The 22,197-nt window shown below is 42.9% G+C and overlaps 1 protein-coding gene across 1 annotated transcript; it reads left to right on the plus strand.

The window, feature by feature from the left end:
* Positions 1-1,230: 1,230 nt before the first annotated feature.
* On the plus strand, positions 1,231-11,189 carry LOC308336504 (extracellular calcium-sensing receptor-like; the record flags this gene model as incomplete). The annotated part of the gene is made up of 7 exons (XM_080793870.1): positions 1,231-1,343; positions 1,620-1,722; positions 6,362-6,578; positions 7,215-7,435; positions 9,751-9,978; positions 10,067-10,190; positions 10,279-11,189. 7 exons carry the CDS (start codon positions 1,231-1,233, stop codon positions 11,187-11,189), a joined length of 1,917 nt encoding a protein of 638 aa, XP_080649996.1.
* Between the last annotated feature and the right edge of the window lie 11,008 nt (positions 11,190-22,197).

Genomic DNA, 22,197 nt, shown 5'->3' on the forward strand with positions numbered 1-22,197 from the left:
GTGCTCTTACCGATGTTAAGTACTGCACGAAGCATTCTGGTGTAGCACCCGTCTAGAGACTTCTGCAGAGTTGGCTTCAGGCTTCAGGGTCCAGCACTCACTGCCGTATAGGAGAACAGACTCTACCGTTGTGTAGAAGAAGCTGAGTTTGGTTTGACACTGACCACCAACGTGCCACTTACCACCAACCTACCACTGACCACCAACCTGCCACTGACCACCACTGACCACCAACCTGCCACTAACCATCAACCTGCCACTGACCACCAACCTGCCACTGACCATCAACCTGCCACTGACCACCACTGACCACCAACCTGCCACTAACCACCAACCTGCCTCTAACCACGACTGACCACCAACCTGACACTGACCATCAACCTGCCACTGACCACCACTGACCACCAACCTGCCTCTAACCACGACTGACCACCAACCTGACACTGACCACCAACCTGCCACTAACCACCAACCTGCCACTAACCACCGACATGTTGCGAACCGATTTGCAAGTTCATTGCGGATATTTAAGTCATTGTCTCTCGTAACATACACAAGTATTGGCATCACAATGTACTTAATGTACCAAAAGTATAAGTAGCCTACTCATTATATAGAATATGGCAAATTTCAAATGTCTAAAAAATCTTTTAAAAATAGCTGATCTACAAGCTCACAATGCGTCGCAATCGGCTATTTTCAAATGGCCGAAATGGATATAAGGCTGAAGTGGTTAATGTGTGTTTTGTAATAATAATCAAAATCTACAAAGTAACTACAGTTTCCAATTAAATGTAGAGGAGTAAAAGTGCAATATTGGGATTTGAGATGTAGTGGAGTAGTAAAAGCATTGGAAATTAAAAATACAAATACCTCAAAATTTAACTTATGTACAGTACTTCAGTAACTCTACTTTGTTACTTTCCACCACTGATACCTATGTACGTTAAGCCCTGCCTCTGTGTGGGCCTAAAGGCCCAGATCGGTGTTGTGGAAGATTACGTAATGTCGTCATCTGGCACAGGGGACGGCACTGCATGGGTATAAAACCTAACAACTGGACACTGGATGGAGAAGGTGGGAGGGGTTGTTAGACAGAGGAGGACAGTCATGAGGGCTTCTTTAGACATACAACTGTTTTCATACTTGATGATGTTCTCTTCCTTCTCTTTTTTGTCATCATCCTCGTCCTCTTCTTGTGAGTTACAGGCACTGTTAAAACATGGAGGAATGTACAAGGCTGGAGATGTGCTTCTGGGTGGTTTGTTTCCATTCCACATCTCCTCTGTGTTCCCTGAGCTGACGTTCACACAGTCCAAGAAACAGAAGCCCTCCTGCAGTCGGTGAGTATCACAAAGACAACACCAACCTTGTTTTGATGTATAGAAACATGATTAGTTGATGTGTATATTTCTACAAAGATATAGGCTGTCGGGTGGAAAAGTGATTGGATGGATCTAGGATAGTTACATTTTTTTTGTCACACTGTAGTATGAAAAAGTAAGTAATTTATTAAACAGAACGATTAAATATGGAGATACAAGGTTTCTGCCCGACAGCAATGATATTCAAGGCTACAGTGTAATTGTGTGTGTTAGTTTTTTCATGTCGGTGTTCAGAATGGCACAGACCATGGCTTTTGCCATCGCTGAGATCAACAGAGACCCCAGCCTGCTCCCCAATGTGACCCTGGGATACCATTGCTATGACACCTGTTTTACGGTTGGAGTTGCAGTCCCTGCAGCGTTGTCACTGATAAGTGGGAGAGAGGAGCAGTTTACACTGGATCAGAGCTGTGTTGGCTCTCCGCCAGTACTTGGAATTGTGGGTCCTAGTACCTCAAAAAGTTCTGTTACCCTCTCTAGAATATTAGGTGTATACAGAGTGCCCATGGTAAGTTTCCTATCCCCTTTCATCATAGCCTATTTTATTTAATTTTGCTTACTTGGCTATTTGAAAATCTATAATATGATAAATATTAAATGTCTTTTTGCCGTTTGAAAGACATAGAACATAATCGTTGCTGTCGAGAAGAAACCTTGTCTCCATATCTCAACTTGTAATGTTTTTTAATTCCCTATTTCTTCATTATGCTAGTGTTAGAGAAAAGTATCAAACACAGCCGATCAACAAGGTCACAGTGTGACATGTTCTGAGCTTGTAGGCTGCTATTTTTCTTTCTTATTCTGTCTTTATTTTTCCCCCCTTTGTTTTAAGTGAAAGTGGTAAGTAACTGCCCTTGACCTGTGTTTTACAGGTCTGTTGGTTCATGAGTCAATCACCTCTGTACAATTAGAGCCTGTCCTTAAAGTCAAGGCAGGTAAACTAAACAGACCTACAGATGTGCCGTTCCAACTCTTCACACTTTACTGATCTTTTCTTGAAGGTTTCTGAAAATGCATGTATTCCCTGCAGGTTTAATTCACTGATTAGCCTAATGTTAATGCTACTGCTTTGATACTAAAATCAAAGACAATGCACTGACAATCTACTGAACTGTTCTGTTTCTGACAATGCACTAACAATCTACTGAACTGTTCTGTTTCTGACAATGCACTGCATTCTACTGAATTGCCAATGGCAGGACATGTAAAGTTCTCAAACAGCACATCCAAATCTCTCTGTCCAGCATCCTCTCCACAGTATTGGAAAGTATCATGTTTGTACATCTGGAAATGTTTGTCTTTACTGCAGATAACCAGTTCAGATTAAAAAAGAAACCCGGCACAGTGTTATGCATTTCTGCAATTAAGGAAATGCCAGCTACAGTATTTCCACTATTTCCACTATCTTCCTATGTTACATTTAAACTTATTGAGCTTTTGACAGGATAAACCAAACTGTTTCAGAAGCTGGTTGTGGCATATCTAAGCACATTGTGCATATACATGGGTGATCTATCTAGTGAATTAAATAAGTGCAATACAGGCTGTCTTATAGGTAACTATCATAAATCTCCTTATGTATGCTTATGACCTGGTCATTCTGAATGCACACAGTGGAGGGTTAAAAGCAGCTATTGAAAGTTATGGCCATGATCATGACAATCTTTCAGTGATAGGCCCGTCCCATGAAATCAATTTCTTGTTTTATTTTGTGAAAAGTCATGATGGAATATTGAAGAAGGGTAGCTCAAGTTGCCATGCATGTATTGCTGTACTTCAATATATTTTGATGAGAAATATTTGTTATGTAATATTTTACATTGGGTAAAATATACCTGTGTTTAGTGATGGTGTATAGTCTTATTAAGGACATAGAGGTGTATTCAATCTGCACTGTGATCATATGGCAGAGTAGAAACAGCACAGGCTCTGTTTGCTTCTCCCCAAATATTTTGGGGCCTAAATTAAACCTGACGATCCCCTAGGGCAGGGCTACTCAACTTGAAATGGCTCAGGGGCCACTCCAAAAGTCCAAAGACTGCAAGCTAAAATATCTGTATTATTTTTAAACATTTACAAATGTATTTTGGAACATACTACACAAGTCAAGACTAGTCTAAAGATGAAGGAAACACAGAGTAAAAAGCCACATTTCCATCTATGAGGCCAAACCTCAATGAACAAAAACATTGTAATGAAGTTTACAATTTAGCCATTAAGCAAGAACAAAAAGCATTGCAATTATGCAATACATCACATACATAAAAAGTACTTATCATGAATCATACGTAAGCTAAGAACGTAACAGTGGAATATCTATATAATGGAACTATGTATGCTCTATAGTGCTGTCTACATAAAAATGCTATAAGTCTACATAAAATGCTATCTATAGTCTACAAAAGAAAATGTCGGGGCTAGGGCAAGTGCTAAGTGCCATGATGGAGTCTGAAGAGGTGGGTTTTCAGACCACGGCGGAAGATTGGGAGTGAGGCTGCAGTTCTGATTGTAATGGGAAGTGCATTATATAGTTTTGGAGCCAGAAGAGTTTGGGACGTGTGGAGCGTTGTCCCGGCGTTTTTAGTGAAGGTACTTCCAGCTTCCCTGCGTTGGCTGATCTGAGCGCTCGGGATGGTTTGTCGGGTTCGATCAGACTTGCAAGATATGGGGTTGCCATACCTTTGCTTGCTTTGAATGCCAGCATCAGAGTTTTGTACTCGACCGGGAGCCAATGGAGGGAGCGGAGAAGGTGGGAGACGTGGAAGAATTTTGGCTGGTTGAAGACCAAAATGAGGCTTCATTCACAAAATGTGAAGAGAACATATAATGAACAGATTATCACAGGTGACAAAGTAAGTGGTTAATACTAAGTTGACATCAGGCCATACAACTTTTTACAATACAATAACTAAAATCTTGTGAAAATAACTAATATTATATTGTCATTGTTGGCCGCAGATACATTAAGCAGGGGCCGCGGGTTGATTAGCACTGCCCTGAGGGTACCAGACGTACTGTTGAATACCTATGATCTAGTACATTACAGAATAGATATTTTGTATTTGTTTTTATTCTGTTTTTCCAGATAAGTTACTCGGCTGGTTGTTCCTGTCTGAGCGACCGGACTCAGTTCCCATCCTTCTTCAGAACAATGCCAAGTTTTGTCTTCCAGGTGAACTTCTATAACAATAGATGTGTTGGTATCAAATAGTTCATGTTTAACAAACTGGAATAATCAAACCCATGGGGTGGGCAACTTTGATGTAGGAGAGGGCCACTATATTTCCACACTCACTCCAGAGGGCCACTATATTTCTACACTCACTCCAGAGGGCCACTATATTTCTACACTCACTCCAGAGGGCCACCATTATTTCCAAACTCACTCCAGAGGGCCACTATGTTTCTACACTCACTCCAGAGGGCCACTATATTTCTACACTCACTCCAGAGGGCCACTATATTTCCACACTCACTCCAGAGGGCCACTATATTTCCACACTCACTCCAGAGGGCCACTATATTTCCACACTGACTCCAGAGGGCCACATTGCGTATATTGTTGGGCAGAAATATTCTATTTCCATTCTAGCTCAACACGCGTTGCACTGCGACACGTTTTGAGTTTGGGATCTCCTATTTTAGCTATTTTTTTAACAGACTCCTGAATTATTATTTGGTATTTTTGCTAAGATTAATTGGAATCCTGAAAAGTAGGCCTAACATTTTTATTTAATTTCATAATTATGCATTTATTTATACTTATGTTAACTTAAATTAAACATACTTAAATTCAAATGCATTGGACATAAAAAGACAATTGAAATTGTAATTATGCTACTAATATTGAACATTATAGATATAATTTAAAGGTAGTGTAGACAAGTTTCCAGCCAAGATTTAAAATATATATGAATGTATTTTGTTGGCCTTTTTCCCCTCTATCTTTCCCTTTATTATGATGCTGAGGTGTTCTCCTGCAACAGCACACTCTCCCTTTGGCCCCCTCTGGCTGAATGCACTGTTTATATCCACTACAGTTTACTACTCGGGACGTCAGAGGGGATTTAAACTTTTAGCCAATTGCAGCGCGAGGCTGTGACTGTGTGTTCGACCCAGCAGTATTATAATGAAAACGCAATGCGATTTCATTGCAAGTATAATATTATCCCCATATCTTAGTTTCACCATTGTTCATGTGAAATAGTATGTTTATGATGCCTGTTGAAATTATGAGAATCGCTATGTATAGCGCATGGTTGGGTGGTCCGGCCGGCTTGAAGCTTGCATTCAACCCGTGCTCGCCAACGGTGACAAGCCGTCGCGGATCATCATAACCGTGGACAAAGTAGTTCACATGAACGATGCTGTAGTGGCTGGGGCATTTGAGGGGCAATATGTTTTATATGCACGATTACAAATGAAAGATAATTGAATTGAGAGCCAGTGAGTCTCCTCCACTACTTCCTACTTCCTCATTTGCGGGACTCGTCGTGTCAGTCTTGTGATATTGTGATTACGCTACAGTTACCCTTAAAAAAACATGTCAACTCAATGTCATTGTTGTAACTATGTAATCGATAGAAATTCATAATTTTTTAATGTCATATTTAGCCATACGAGCGCAATATCCATAGCGTCCCTCCCAGCAGCAACAACAACCCCATAGCCTGAAGTGACCTGGCTCAGCCAATAGAATGACGGGGGAAGGGGGGTGGAGCTAGATTTTAATTTGTTTGGAAACACTCAATCAATTCTGTGTACAAACACTGGAAACTTGTCTACAATACCTTTAAAGCGGGTCATGTTTGCATGTTGTAAACATTGTAACAGCTGAAATTAATAATATAACAGTATTACAATATTAACCCGCAGGCCACATAAGTGAACACGGGGGCCGTATGTGGCCCCTGGGCCACCGTTTGCCCATGTTCTGTATGATCTAACCTAAGTACATTTCCGTCCATTCTTCTCAGGTGCGAGCTATGCTCCAGACTATGAGGTGGTTCGAGTGGACCTGGGTAGGACTGTTGTTCAGTGATGATGATGCTGGCCGTGACGCCGCCCGATTGTTCCAGTCTGGCCTGGACCAGTCTGGTCTGGGTTGTGTGGCTTATTCAGAGGCTCTGCCCTTCCACAATGACCTGGATAAACTCCAGAGGATCGTCACTGTGATGAAGACGTCCACAGCTCGTGTGGTCATTATGTTTGGATATGGGTCCTATATGTTTAATGTCTTGGATGAGGTTTGTGTTACGATACATCTGTGGAGGATGTTAATTTAGGGATTCGTAATTAGAAGAATCTAAAATGAGAATGTATTGACAAGCCTTTCATTTCTTTCGAAACGATGAACAGGTGGTTAAGCAGAATGTGACAGGTCTGCTATGGATCTTACCTGCCACTTCAGTTTGGTGGGGAGGCACTCTCCAGTATCCTCACTACCTGCCGTACCTGAGAGGCACCCTGGGTTTTGCCATCCGTCGTGGAGAGATACCAGGTTTGAAGGACTTCTTGTTAAAAATACGTCCTGACAATTACCATGAGGATAACATAGTAAGTATTTGTTTAATTGTATGTCTATAGTTACACGTCTCATTGAATTGAATATTGAGAGACAGGACCACAATGGACACAAGCCTTTATGACATTTTGCACCATTGTATAATTGTACCACTGTATTATCTGCAAACTGTGAATTAAGTGAATAATCAAGAAATGAATCAATTCATTGTATTTACCGGTTTACTTATGAATTAATTGTGTTCTTTCAGGTGAGGCAGTTTTGGGAACGCACATTTCAGTGTAAATTTTCACCACTTCCACCAGAGTGGGTGGACGCTGGTGGAAGGGTGTGTACTGGACAAGAGGACCTGGGAACGGCAGAAACTACCCTGTTGGATGTGTCTGACCTCAGGGGAGAATATAATATATACAAGGCTGTGTATGCTCTGGCCCACGCCCTCCATGACATGTTGCAGTGTGTGCCAGGAAGAGGGCCTTTCCCTGGACACAGCTGTGCCAGTTTGCAGACAATACAGCCATGGCAGGTGGGATATTAATTCAGTTAACCTGTAGGATTATCTGTAGGATTATTTTTATTTATTGTTTATATGCGCATTTAAAAACACCACATTTGAAAAAAACATATTATTGGGTTGTGCAGGTGAGACAGTCTAGTTTATAACAGTTTATAAAGTTAATCTCACCATATTTAAAATAAATTATAACAATCAAAACAATCAAACGTGAATTACACAGTATAAATGAAAAAAATACATATTAATACAACATAAAAAATATGTATGTGTAGTGTGTAGGTGTCACGGTGTGAATCAAGAGGGTTAGGACCCAAACGCAGGACAAAGGCAGAGCAGTCGTAATTGCAGGCGGTTTGTTCATCAAAATCCATACACGAGGAGAACACAAGTGCAAAGGAAACTCCAGCTGGAACTAAGACACAAGGAAAACAATATAACAAAATCATAGGAAAATAGTAATACAGAACGTGTCACGGAACATGACCGTAGTTGTAAGAGTGGAAGACATTTAATTGCTAGATTTGATCATCAAATGGATTCTAAGCTTACAATTATTTATTGAATAAGACTTTGATGAGATCACAGTAGGCCTATATCTTTTTCAAATGTAGAATAATAAGGAAAACTATTGTATGAAATTATTCCTCATAGAATAATATTAAGGAAAATGTCATTGAAACATTTGACAGAACCCGGATGCCAGCTCAGTTTTGTGTAGACATGCCCTCATCTCTGGTCCTACATTGCAGAGTGCATAATCCGGCAACGGCATGAGACCGGCAGCAGCCGGAGTAGGTGGATGGATTAGGACAGCTCCGTTCTGCTGCTCTGGTCCGTTCGGCAGCCGCGGTCCAGCCGCCGCAACTGCCGGTAACAGCCGTGGCGCTGCCGGGGAGCGGGGGGGTGGAGGAGCAGCATGTACCGGAGGATTATGTCACTCCACTGCCGCTCCATCTCGTGGCCGTCGCTTCTAGCAGCAACTGCCGGTAAACTGCCGGGAGAAGGGGCGGCAGCTGCCAGGGAAACTGGGGGGATTATGACACTCGACTGCCGCTCGCTTCTACGGCAGTGCGTTTGGTCCGACATGCGTTGCGTCGTGCTTGCGGTTATGGTTAGGGTAAAGGTTTGGGGTAGAGTGTTAGACTGATGCCGCCGAGAAACACTACCCACTGCCGCTGGTGTTCCGCGGGAGATACGCTGCCAGAAAATGCACTCGCACTCTCTCCTACATTGAAGAGGCTGGCTTTTGAAGGTGGTCTGTATAGGGGGCAGGTGGCAATCACATGTTCTTCTAAAGGTGGTCTGTATAGGGGGCAGGTGGCAATCACATGTTCTTCTAAAGGTGGTCTGTATAGGGGGCAGGTGGCAATCACATGTTCTTCTAAAGGTGGTCTGTATAGGGGGCAGGTGGCAATCACATGTTCTTCTAAAGGTGGTCTGTATAGGGGGCAGGTGGCAATCACATGTTCTTCTAAAGGTGGTCTGTATAGGGGGCAGGTGGCAATCACATGTTCTTCTCAAGGTGGTCTGTATAGGGGGCAGGTGGTAATTGCATGTTCTTCTAAAGGTGGTCTGTATAGGGGCAGGTGGTAATTACATGTTCTTCTAAAGGTGGTCTGTATAGGGGCAGGTGGCAATCACATGTTCTTCTGAAGGTGGTCTGTATAGGGGGCAGGTGGTAATTGCATGTTCTTCTAAAGGTGGTCTGTATAGGGGCAGGTGGTAATTACATGTTCTTCTAAAGGTGGTCTGTATAGGGGCAGGTGGCAATCACATGTTCTTCTGAAGGTGGTCTGTATAGGGGCAGGTGGTAATTACATGTTCTTCTAAAGGTGGTCTGTATAGGGGCAGATGGCAATCACATGTTCTTCTGAAGGTGGTCTGTATAGGGAGCAGGTGGTAAATTACATGTTCTTCTGAAGGTGGTCTGTGGGGACAGGTGGTAAATGTTCTTCTGAATGTGGTATGTTAAATAAAATACGCGTTTACTGCTGTGTCTCCTTGTCTAGAAATGTGGTCATGCCTCTCTTCATTATGCAATAGTCACACAAGATGCAGAAGTCTTCCTCACTCCTAATTCTCAACAAATGTGGGTGACATTATGAATTTGGTTTTGTTCAAAGGCAATGCATAATGTAAGGGGTAGAGCACATGTTTTAGTAATGAGGCTGGTGGCGGAAGATAGCAACTCAGCAACGGGAACACCCTTGCACAATGCTTAAATCTCCAAATAGTGTGTAGCGTGACTTGGGCACATAATAGGACCCTTAAGTATGTTTTTAAAGTCTCTTGCTCTTCATGATTCTGCTCATCACCATTTCTAGCTTCTCTATTACCTGGAAAAGGTCAACTTCACCACATCTGGTGGTGATCGTGTATACTTTGATGAGAATGGTGATGCTTTACCAATCTACGATATATTGAACTGGGCGTGGCTCCCTGATGGAAGCACAAATATTCACAACGTAGGTGTAGTCAAGATGACAGCCTCCGGAGATGAAGAATTCACCCTCGATGAAGACAGAATCTTCTGGAACTTTCAATCCGCAAAAGTAATTTCAGCTATCTAAAATCTTTAATTGAGCTCATGATGTGAATTGAATTTACATTTAAACTGATCATTTTTACTTTCCTCTGTAGCCTCCTCGGTCGGTGTGCAGTGAGAGCTGTTCTCCTGGAACCCGTGTGGCCAGAAGGAAAGGAGAACCTGTCTGCTGCTACGACTGCATTGCTTGTTCTGAGGGAGAGATCAGCAACGAGACAGGTAGGGTTACATAATGTAGCTACAGTATATGTACAGAAGGTTATAAGAAGATACGTGTGTGTCCCTTTAATCTTGTACTATTTGTTAGACTCTACAGAGTGCACCAGTTGTCCAGAGGACTTCTGGTCCAGTCCCCGGCGTGACCACTGTGTCCCTAAGAGCATTGAGTTCCTGTCCTACCATGAGGCCCTGGGTATCTCCTTAACAACCATCTCATTGCTAGGAACATTTGTCTGTGCTATTGTCCTGGGGATCTTTGCTTATCATAAAGAGACGCCAATGGTCCGCGCCAACAACTCAGAACTCAGCTTCCAACTCTTGATTTCACTCAAACTATGTTTCTTGTGCTCACTCTTTTTCATTGGTCGTCCCAGACTCTGGACTTGTCAGCTGAGGCATGCAATATTTGGGATCAGCTTTGTGCTGTGTGTCTCCTGCATCCTGGTAAAGACTATGGTGGTGCTGGCTGTGTTCAAGGCCTCCAAGCCTGGTGGTGCAGACATCATTAAGTGGTTTGGTCCTATGCAGCAGAGAGGAACAGTTCTGATTCTTACTTCAATCCAGGCAATAATCTGCACAGCCTGGCTTGTGTCTGCCTCACCAACTCCTCATAAAAACACACAATACTATTCTGAAAAGATAGTCTATGAGTGTAATGTTGGATCAACAGTTGGTTTTGCGGTGTTACTAGGTTATATTGGCTTACTAGCACTCCTCAGTTTCCTCCTAGCATTCATGGTAAGGAATCTTCCAGACAACTTCAATGAAGCTAAGTTAATTACTTTCAGCATGTTGATCTTCTGTGCCGTGTGGATAGCGTTCATACCAGCATATATCAGCTCTCCAGGCAAATATGCAGATGTAGTGGAGGTGTTTGCTATTTTAGCGTCTAGTTTGGGCATTTTGGTGGCTCTGTTTGGACCAAAGTGTTATCTAATCATTTTGAAACCTGAGAGAAACACTAAGAAGTCCATCATGGGTCATGCCACCAAGACGTAGAAGCAGACATTTTTAACCAATTAACTGCTCGTGACGGAACGTTCCGCCAGTTGGAATCCAACCGGCAACTGCTATTGGCCTAACGTTCCGTCTGATAAGCTTAATTATTGATATCAAACCGGATCGCTGATTTCTTCTTTTTTGCTTGGCCTTTGCTTCTTTAGTGATCCTAGACCGGATCGCGCATCCTCGCTGCCGTTCACCTCCCTTTATACAGGCTGACTAAAAAGCTAACTCGAAATCTACGGAGCTCTCCACACTGCGCAAAAAGCATGGAATACAGATGATATTACAATACGTGTATTGGATATATATATATATATATATATATTGCTGATAACCTTGTTATTAATGGTCTGTTTTCTACCATATTAAACTACATCTAGTCATAGTTCCACTGAGCCAACCATAGACAACAATCATACTTCAGCTGAGCCAACCATAGCCAACAGTCATACTTCCACTGAGCCAATCATAGCCAATAGTCGGACTTCCACTGAGCCAACCATAGCCAACAGTCGGACTTCCACTGAGCCAACCATAGCCAACAGTCATACTTCCACTGATCCAACCATAGCCAACAGTCATACTTCCCCTGGTGTCGAACACTGGCACCGTCAACTCAGCATATGCGTAGCGCGGCTTGGGTGTGGCAAGTCGTGCGATTGCCACATATTTCGGCAGGTGACCAATTTCACCATAACACTGTGTGACCGAGTGTGAGTGAGCGAGTGGCTGAGATTTTGAGTATTGGTATTCAGGAGCAAGCTGAGAGGGACACGGTGTAGGAGACAGTGTAGGAGACAGTGTATGAGAGAGTGTACTGGGACACAGTGTATGACACAGTTTAGGAGGCAGTGTAGGACACAGTGTAGGAGACAGTGTAGGACACAGTGTAGGAGACAGTGTAGGACACAGTGTAGGAGACAGTGTAGGACACAGTGTATGGAGACAGTGTCAGACACAGTGTAGGAGACAGTGTAGGACTAGGGTTGCCACCCGTTCCGTAAAATACGGATTCGTCCTTTATTTGAGCATTAAATGATGCGTCCCGTATTGAATCAATACGGAACGCGGTTTGTTCCGTATTTTCCTAAATGCCCCCTGCGCGATCTGTCACACAACGTCATCACTGAATTTAACAATAATGAACAAAATAAAACAGGAAATATTAAAGACAGCACGATTGTTCTGGCGCGGGGGTCACACAGGACCTCCCACGAGCATAAACAAAAACCTCCCCGTGGCTGCTGATCTGCTTGTGTGCGGTGTGCTCTGCTCTCAATTGCGCTGTGGCGACGTGCCGAATCCAGTGCGTGTCTCGCCGGCCGGCCACACCACGCTGTTTAAAATGTCTAGTACTAGAAGTTCTACAACAGCAGATTCTCCACCGTCTCAAAAAAGAAAACGCCTTAAAAATATAGACGTGAGTGCAGGGAAGAGGAAAACCCCTGGCTTGACAGCGTCACGGGAGATTAAGTATGTCGGCGTATGTTTTCTGTGGCGCATGGGGAACTGTTTGATAGCAAACAGCATGCTTCAGGGATCAACAGTATGATCACAGAACACCCAACAAGAAGTGTCACAGTTCTTCATGACTGAAACTGCCCCTGAGATCGATTTGGTCTATTGTCCTGCCCATGCAATAGCCAATGGCTGCTGATGTGGGAATAATAGCCAAACTATTTCAGTAGACTATTATGGTGGATTGTTTATTAATGAAGTCTAATAAATATTACAATTAAAAAAATATAAATAATGTTTTAATATAAATGAATCAATTTAATTAAATATTGTGCCCATTTAAAGAATTCAGATTCAGAATCAGAACTCTTATGTTGTTATAAACAGAATAGGCTACTTCATAACAAATACAGGGCAGTATACCGCTTTCTTACTGACCACAGTGACCACCAAGTGACCCCAAAGGCTAATATGGTATGTGAAATCATCCATCCCAGGGCCAAATTAGCTATTGGGCCAGTGTGACCGGGGCCCAGGGGTCCTTGGCTGTTAGGGGCCCTTTTAGGAAACTGGACCGCATGGTACTGGGTCTGAGGCCCTGGAATTGGCCATTCATTTTGTTAAATTTAGGTCAAAAAGATGATAAAAACATAAAAACACAAAGAATGTGCACGCATGCACGCTATGGGGCCCCCCCAACACATTACCGGCTCAGGAGCCCTCATGGGGGTTAATCCGTCCCTGATTCAACCGCTTATCCGTAGTCGGGTCACGGGGGAAACAGCTCCACCAGAGAGCCCCAGACTTCCCTCTCCAGAGCAACATTAGTAACTTTCTCCTGGGGGATCCCGAGGCCTTCCAAGGCCAGTTAGTCGATAACCCGATAACGGCGCTGCTTCGCCGCGTGGTCGTATAAGTGTTCCTTATTTCAAGATCTCAAAGGTGGCAACCCTATGTAGGACACAGTGTAGAAGACATTGTATGAGAGAGTGTACTGGGACACAGTGTATGACACAGTTTAGGAGGCAGTGTAGGACACAGTGTAGGAGACAGTGTAGGACACAGTGTAGGAGACAGTGTCGGACACTTTGTAGGACACAGTGTAGGAGACAGTGTTGGCAATTATTTAATTCATAAATGTGAAGATTGAACATTGGTCATAGGTGATTTTTGTTGAACTCTTTCATTAATTTAATTTGTGCTTTGTAATGACATTGACATGACTCACATGCTGATGCCGTTTGGCTATAATGACTTAATAAATCATAGTGTATAGAACAAGTACTTGTCTTGCTTTTTATTGTGTTTATATTCTATAACTTAGCCATTGAGTTCTTACATATGTGTACCCAGATAGTGTCGGCTATTTTATACAAGCTGTAATCCTTGTTGATAATCATGATGTTTTTCTACTCTGTCTGTGTTCATAGCAGGGCTGTGGGCAGTTCAGAAACCCGTCCACCAGTGACATCATCGATGGGGAATCCAAGCTAATAGAAACTGCAGGCTTTCTAGTCGAGAAAAGTTGCAATGTGAAAATGGAAGCCATCGTTCTCACGATAATAATAATCAAAAGTATTGTTTAAAAGAAATTCTGCCTAACAAAGATGTCAATGGTTCGAAGTTAACTATGGAATTGTGCGTTTTTTGTCTGTCAGTGTACTCAAAATCCCCATACATGAAATCCCCCATATATTCTGCCCAGGTCTCGTGACATCACTATGACATCATCAGGTATGATAGTAAATCAGGATATAGTAAATGCGACCTTCTGTCGCAAATAAGCCCATATATGGAGATCCCTGATGTCATCAATATTAATATATGGATATACTGTATGTCAGAACCTGTTCTGACATTCAATATGTTGATCCTTGCCCATCCGTCCTTCCTCTTCGATGTCTCCCTTTTGACTGATACCTGTCCATTTAAAATCTAGAAGGGCCTGCCCCAAATGAATTAGTGCAGCCGGCAGCCGGCGAAAACTAGAGTTCTCAACAGGTCAGAAAATTAAGTCCCGGCCCTTTAAACTGCCCCCCCCCCCCCCCCTCATCAAACCCTGTACACACCTGTACTGCCTCAGGTGTCTTACTGGTACTGTATAGGCCTATTAAGACACTTGTACGCCATCAGGTGTCTTACTGATCCTGTATAGGGTTACACAGGGGTGCGTTTTATCCCCTCTGATATTTTCCCTATACACAAATGAGTTGAAATACACCAACAAAGAGTTCTCTATCATAACATACGCTGATGACATGGCCTTGGCCAGGACATTTCCAGTCCCTCCTACTCCCAGCACATCGACCGTATTGTCACCTGGTTTGCCCTTAATGTCACTAAGACCAAGGAGCTGTGTTTGGGAGGGGGGAATTAAAAGATTTCAGTGCACTGTGCCTACACATGTCGCGACCGCAGGTCGCGACATGTGTAGGCACAATGCAAGGAATAAATGCATTCGCCATGTATCCGAAGGAAGTCTGATCCAATCACTTTTAGATTTCTCCAGTTTAATCCTGAGTTTAAGTTTTTTAGTGTTCAAGATCTAATTTTAGGCATGTTTAAGCCTCGAGGAAAATCCGTGTTGAGGTTCTTAATCCACTGTTTTTCATTAAAACGTCTTTGTCCTACTGTCCAGTTAGGATTGTGTTGAAGTCCAGCGCATTTTAGAGCTCCAATGCCGTGCGCCATAAAATGTTGCACCAATCTTGTGGTTGTCTTTTTGGCATTGTTAATATTGTATCTGTGTCGTCCCAGCCTAGTACCTATTGTTTTACCTGTCTCTCCGACATATTGTAAACCACATTTTTCACATGTGATTAAATAAATGCAGTTGCTGGTTCTGGCTGTTATTTGTTGTTTAATCTCCAAGACGCGTTTTGTGGTTCTATTTTTTACTAATTGTTTGGGTTTGAAGTATTCTGGTCCCTGGCGTGCTGGTGTGTTGATTTCTTTTAGCTTGCTGTGTACTAGATAATCTTTAAGGTTTTTATTTTTTCTGTAGGCCGATATAATTTTATAATCTTTTAGAAGATCGTCTGTTCGGTTCTCAAAATTCCTTTTTATTCTGTTGTTGGCTAGTGTGCTCTGTGTTGAATAACTGGTTATCAGGGCCAATTTGGGGCCTGTATCTCGCACTTTTATTTCTAAGAAGGTTTTTTGGGCTTTCCGGAGGAAGGTCCTAGTGTATCCTCTTAGTCTGAGGGCATTAAATAGAGTTTTACAAGCTATTTTGAAATCACTTCTTTGCGTGCAAATCCTATGGAATCTTAGTAGTTGTGATTTGACTATTCCTGTGTAGGAGTGTGTCGGGTGGAATGACGTTTTGTGTAATAGGGCGTGAGTGTCTGTTTCTTTAAAGAATACTTTTAAGTCTAGTTTCCCATTTGTGTTAAAGTTTGGGCCCTTGAAGATTGTTACATCAAGAAAGTCAATCCTTTCTGTGTGTGTCACATATTTTATCGTTATGGATCTATGATGGCTATTTAAAACATCAATAAATTCCTGGAATTCTTCTTGGCTATGTTCCCATATTCCAAATATATCATCTAGAAATCTATAGTAATGTGTCGGTTTAAGTCTGCATTTTTCTAGTGCGGTCTGTTCCCATATGCTCATGTAAATGTTTGCATAAGATGGTGCAAATCTCTTTCCCATGGCCGTGCCTTTGATTTGTAAATAGAATTTGTTGTTAAAGGAAAAATCATTCTGGGTTAGATTTAAGTCTAGTAATTGGAGTATTTCCTCCTCTGGTCGACTTGTGTCTGGGTATTTACTAAAGACTTCCCTGACTGCTTGGAGTCCTGATTCTGTTTCAATGTTTGTGTAGAGGCTGTCTATATCTATTGAAAATAAAAGGGCCTCCTTTCCTATTTTAATAGCTTTAATTTTGTCCACAAAATCGTAAGTGTCTTTTATAAAACTGGGGTGTTTTATCGACAGTGGGTTCAGGAAATATTCAATAAACTCTGCTGTCTGATACGTCTCGCTGCCACAGTCCGACACAATTGGTCTCCCGGGTGGAATTTCATATGGTATTGTCCATGAATCCGGGCTTTTGTGTATTTTTGGTAAAAGATAAAATATCCTAGCCCGTGGGCTATCCTGTCCTATTAAGTATTGGTGTTGTTTGGCGTTTATGTGCCTTTTGTCCTTAAGACTGTTTATGATGGCTATGGCCTTCGTAGCTGTCTGCATGTAAATGGGTTGGTCTAATTGCCTATAATGGTCCTGATTGTTGAGCTGTCTCTCACCTTCTAAAAGGTATTGGTGTCGATCCATAATTACTATGCAGGAGCCTTTGTCTGCTGGTTTGATAATGATTTGTTTGTTGTTGATTAGTTCCCTAAGTGCCCTGGTTTGTTCTATTGTGAGATTATCTTTTTCCTTAATGTGTCCTGGTATGCGTGTTACCGTATTCATGTCCTTCTGCATCAGTCGTTTAAGACTGCTTGGGATTAAATTCTCAGACGGTTCCCAGCTTGATTTTGGTCGAAAAGGCAGTATCTCCGTTCCTTGGTCCATTCCAAAGTGTGTAGCTAGTTTCAATCTGCGGTGATACTGAGAAAGGTCTTTCTTTAACCTGTTGGTTTGTTGTTTATAGATATCCAGTGTCGGGACAAAGGAAAGTCCCTTTTCCAGCAGTTCGGTCTGGTGTTGATCTGGCTGGAAGTAATGGGACAGATTAATTATGTTTGACTTGCCCCCCCTCCTTTCTGGGTTTATGGGGTCTATAAGTTTAAACTAGTAAGCCAATTTACAAGCATTGCTTTGCCTGTCTCTGTTGTCCAATGTACGTTATCAGGAACCACTTTAAACTCCCTGTCATCCAATTTAGGGAGGTAATTATAGGTAAAAATATTGCGATTTAGCTCTCTCATGTTATCCTTATCCTTTATTGAGAAATTAGTTGAGTAGTTGACTAAAGGGACATGGATACTTGCAGTTGGGAAGGCGTTCTGTGCTGCTGCGATGGCCTCTCTCAATGCCCTCTGCGCTTGTTTTGGGAGGGGGGGGGGGGGGGGGGTATTAGGAGCAGAGGGTCCAGGGTCCATCTTTAGGCCTGTTACTATGAGTGGGGAGGAAGTGGAGCAGGTCAGTGACTTTAAATATCTGGGAACGACCATAGACAATAAATTCACCTTTCAGACCGATGCAGATAACATCTACAACTAGATAAAGTGCCCATCGGCACAGGTCTCCACCAGGGCAGGTCAGGTTGTGGCCTCCTGGTGGCGCTATAATAGGCCAATGTGAAAAGCGTGCCATTTCTTCTTGCCTTGGATGGCAATTGGATGATTTGAGGCTTTTTGTTCAAAACGGTCCAATCCTGCAAATATTGAAAGCCAATGTTAGCCAATTAGGATGGAAAATGATATATCGGACAGATCCGTCTTGAACACATGACTATAAAGATAGGCCCTCATTTATCAACCGTGCGTACACCAAAATATGGGTGCACGCCGAAATTACCGACATTTTCGACATTTACCATTTCCTTGACAAAGTTCAATTTCAACGTCTGCTCAGGAGCTGGCGTACGCTTTTTCCTCACTTGTTTTTCTGTCGTAGAACGGCGGAGCAGCATTGTTTGACCAGCTGAGAGGCTGCCAAAGGCATCGAAACATATGTATTCACTCCTAAAATGTTAATATAAAACTGTATGTATATGGGCTACAAAAAAGGAATAGACCTACAAGATGTGTCTTTGTGTCATATGACCTTTCCAACTTTACAAATAAAATAGCGCTTGATTTAAGCCATTTAAACAGTGTTTTGCATGAGCGCATACATGCGAGGATTTGGGCTGTCTGTGCTGGAATATTTCCATGACGTTGGAAAGTAGCCTATAGTGCAATGCAGCTGCGGAGAGTCCCAACATGCATGGGTAGCCTATATACTGTACTGTAGCCTAATCTACAGCAGGCCAACAATGTCTTTCTGGAGTTACGGTATATGCAATCTCCTCCTCGTTTAATAAACCTGACGTGTCACTGGAATGTCAAATGTGCCGTGCCAGCCCAGCGCAAGTGCATGCATAGCCGTGGGAACTACTTTACACTAGGGGGAGCTGCGTTCTCATGCACGCGCTTCAAAATGCGCGTGCACATGTTAAAATGTGCGTGCACGTGCAAAGAATTACCTTTTTTTTCTCCCAACGGCGCCGGTGCACCGCATAACAATGACAATATCATCCCTTAATTTATAAGACTACATATAGATCTGATCATGACCAGACATACAGTGACAAAAATGTATATTGAACAACACAACCACAGGTATGGCTGGCGGCGGTGGCTGTGGTGGATCCACATCGTTGTTGATGTTGGCGGCATATATTCTTTCCATTCAAATAAAAAAAAATATATAAAATACAAACAATTCCAAACAATTCCCCTACAAACCACTGGGGGTGCTACAGCACCCTCAGCACCCCTACTTCCCACGGCTATGAGTGCATGGGAACCGCATCGGCGATAGGTATAGGCTAACCCAGCCAGTCAGCCCACCACCACCACCAGTACCATATATTTTGGCTGCACATTAATATAATTGACAGTTGACAGTCCTGAAGCCACTGCAGCGACTAGCGACTGCGAGGCAATCTAAATAGACTGTCGAACGTGCATGGTCAGTTGGTCACGGACGGACCACAGTGATAGAGAGAGACAGACAGACAGGACAGGACAGGAGGAGCACCTGCAAAACAGCAGCGTGTGTGTGCCTATTTGTTATTTAATTATGGTTCAGGTTCAGGGTTTCGTTTACTAATATATCTTGTTGTATATTAAATTAAAAATACTTTAATAATTTAATATACAACTAACAACACACAGTGAAAGTTGCTTGCAAATTGCGATATGTGCGTGCGTGCGGGGGGTGAGGCGGGCAGCAAGGGAATTAAGCGAGAGGAGAAACAGACAGCTTTATTTAATGTAGGTGTCATGTAGGTGCATGCGTGCATGACAGCAAGGCAAGCGAGGTGAGAGAGAAACAGACAGGGTAGGCCTACAACTTTATTTAATTCATGCAGGTGTTCGTTCTTTATTTATTTAACAACACATTGGGCTTGCAAGTTGCGTGTGCGTGCTGTGCGTGTGTATGAGAGAGGGGGGTGAGGCGGGCAGCAGCAAGGCACGGGAGAAACTTATTTTTTCATGTTACCATGGTTTCAGGAAACGTATTGCCGTTTTCATGTCGCAAAAACGAGGGCGAGGCTTGATTTCATAGGGCGTGCCAGATAGATTTCAGCCGTCACATTTATTAACGTCAGAACAAAATTAAGGAAGGATCAGCTGTTTGCGATCACTTTATAAATGCCGTGGCGACGTGGGTGTACTACGAAACCTGCACTCGAATCTGTGGCAGATTTTACACTCGATTGATAAATGAGGGCCATAGTGTGTAAGCCAATCAGTGTCGAATCTGAGAAGTCCAACAGACTCGTCTTGATCACATGACTACAGAGATCATGTGGACCGATTTGCGTGAGATTTGGATGAAATCTGTGCGACTAACAAGCAATTTGTTTTACAGAAATCGGCCTCATGGTGGCACTATAACCGGCAGATGTGAAGGGCCTCTAGGGAGTGCACATACATAAGTTGTATATAGATCGATGCAGTTATAGCTAAAAACAGGAATTGGCCTGTTATAGTGCCAGGGCTGATTTGGGGGGAACATTTGTGGCATGTCGTCCTCGGCCTAGTGGAAATGTGCATGTCTAATTTCACGTGCATGTCTAATTTCACACAATCGTGTGAGCTTTGGAAGCCAATCTTAGCCAATCAGGATGGAAGATGGGAAATGGTGCCGCTCCGTATTGATCACATGACTATGGAGATAGTGTATACCGAATTGTGTTATGTATGGATAAAATGTGTACGAGTATAATTTACAGAAATGTGTTTTGCCTAAATTGGCCTCATGGCATAGCCGTGGGAACTACTTTACACTAGGGGGAGCTGCGTTCTCATGCACGCGCTTCAAAATGCGCGTGCACATGTTAAAATGTGCGTGCACGTGCAAAGAATGACCTTTTTTTTCTCCCAACGGCGCCGGTGCGCCGCATAACAATGACAATATCATCCCTTAATTTATAAGACTACATATAGATCTGATCATGACCAGACATACAGTGACAAAAATGTATATAGAACAACACAACCACAGGTATGGCTGGCGGCGGTGGCTGTGGTGGATCCACATCGTTGTTGATGTTGGCGGCATATATTCTTTCCATTCAAAAAAAAAAATATATATAAAATACAAACAATTCCAAACAATTCCCCTACAAACCACTGGGGGTGCTACAGCCCCCTTAGCACCCCTACTTCCCACGGCTATGCCTCATGGTGGCGCTATAACAGGCCGCTGAGGAATATTTGGAGCAGAGGTTCGTCGTTGGCATCCAGGGAGTGTGTGTGCAAAGTTTGGCATGGATCGGACCAACGGTGCCGGAGATTAGCTAGTAACGGAAGGACGCAAGGACAGACGGATGGAAGGACACACACACGGACGGAGTGCAAAACATACTCTCCCCCCATGCCTTCGGCCTGGTGGAGACAAAAAGGCAAGGCAGCGGCTTTATCTTCTCAGGAAACTGATACGTTTTAATGCTAGTAAACACACGCTGACCATGGTCTATAGATCACTCACTGAGAGTGTTCTCACTTTTAACATTGTGGTTTGGGAATCTCTCAGTTAGAGATAAAAACAAGCTCACCCAGGTAGTCAACCAGGCAAGTAAGATCATTGCACTAACCATTGCAACTTCAGGACATATACAACCGCTCCATAACCAAATTCAGATTTACAATGACTCTACCCACCCTCTTCGCTCTGAATTTGACTTGTCATCATCGGGCAGGAGGCTTAGGGCAAAATGGGGCTAAAAAGAAAAATACAAAACTTTGTTTGTGCCAACTGCTGTGGACATTTTAAATAAGAAAATGTTTAAATAGTTCACCTAATCCCCACTGTTGATGATCACTGTTGCTGTGTTTATGTGAATGCATTTTATATAGTATTATAATGCATCTGTGTAATTTATGTAATGTATATGCACGCACGCATGCACGCACGTACGCGCGCACACACACACACACACACACACACACACACACACTGCAGGTCACTTAACCTAGCCTATAGTGACTGCACAAACACACACTATACCCACACAAACACTCTTCATGTCACATCATTGTAGAAAGGGAAACTGGACATCAGCTTTAAGGCATTAAACAATAAACGATAAGATCAGCTAACTTGCTAAGGCATTGAACCATGTGATATTTAATTGGTGTTATTTCAATGTTTCAACCTTGTGTTATTAAAATTTGCCTCTAAGGCCTGGGTTAATTAAATGACATCATTGTTTGTGTGTGTGTGTGTGTGTGTGTGTGTGTGTGTGTGTGTGTGTGTGTGTGCGCGCGCGCGTGTGTGCGTGCATGCCTGCGTGCCTGCATGCATGACATCACTCAAATAAGGGACTGTCATTTGGGACACAACTAGTGAGTTGAAGATGCCTTGGGCTTTACTC

The sequence above is a fragment of the Protomyctophum bolini genome (genome assembly GCF_963924005.1).
Source record: "Protomyctophum bolini genome assembly, chromosome: 21".
Taxonomy (NCBI): Eukaryota; Metazoa; Chordata; class Actinopteri; order Myctophiformes; family Myctophidae; genus Protomyctophum; species Protomyctophum bolini.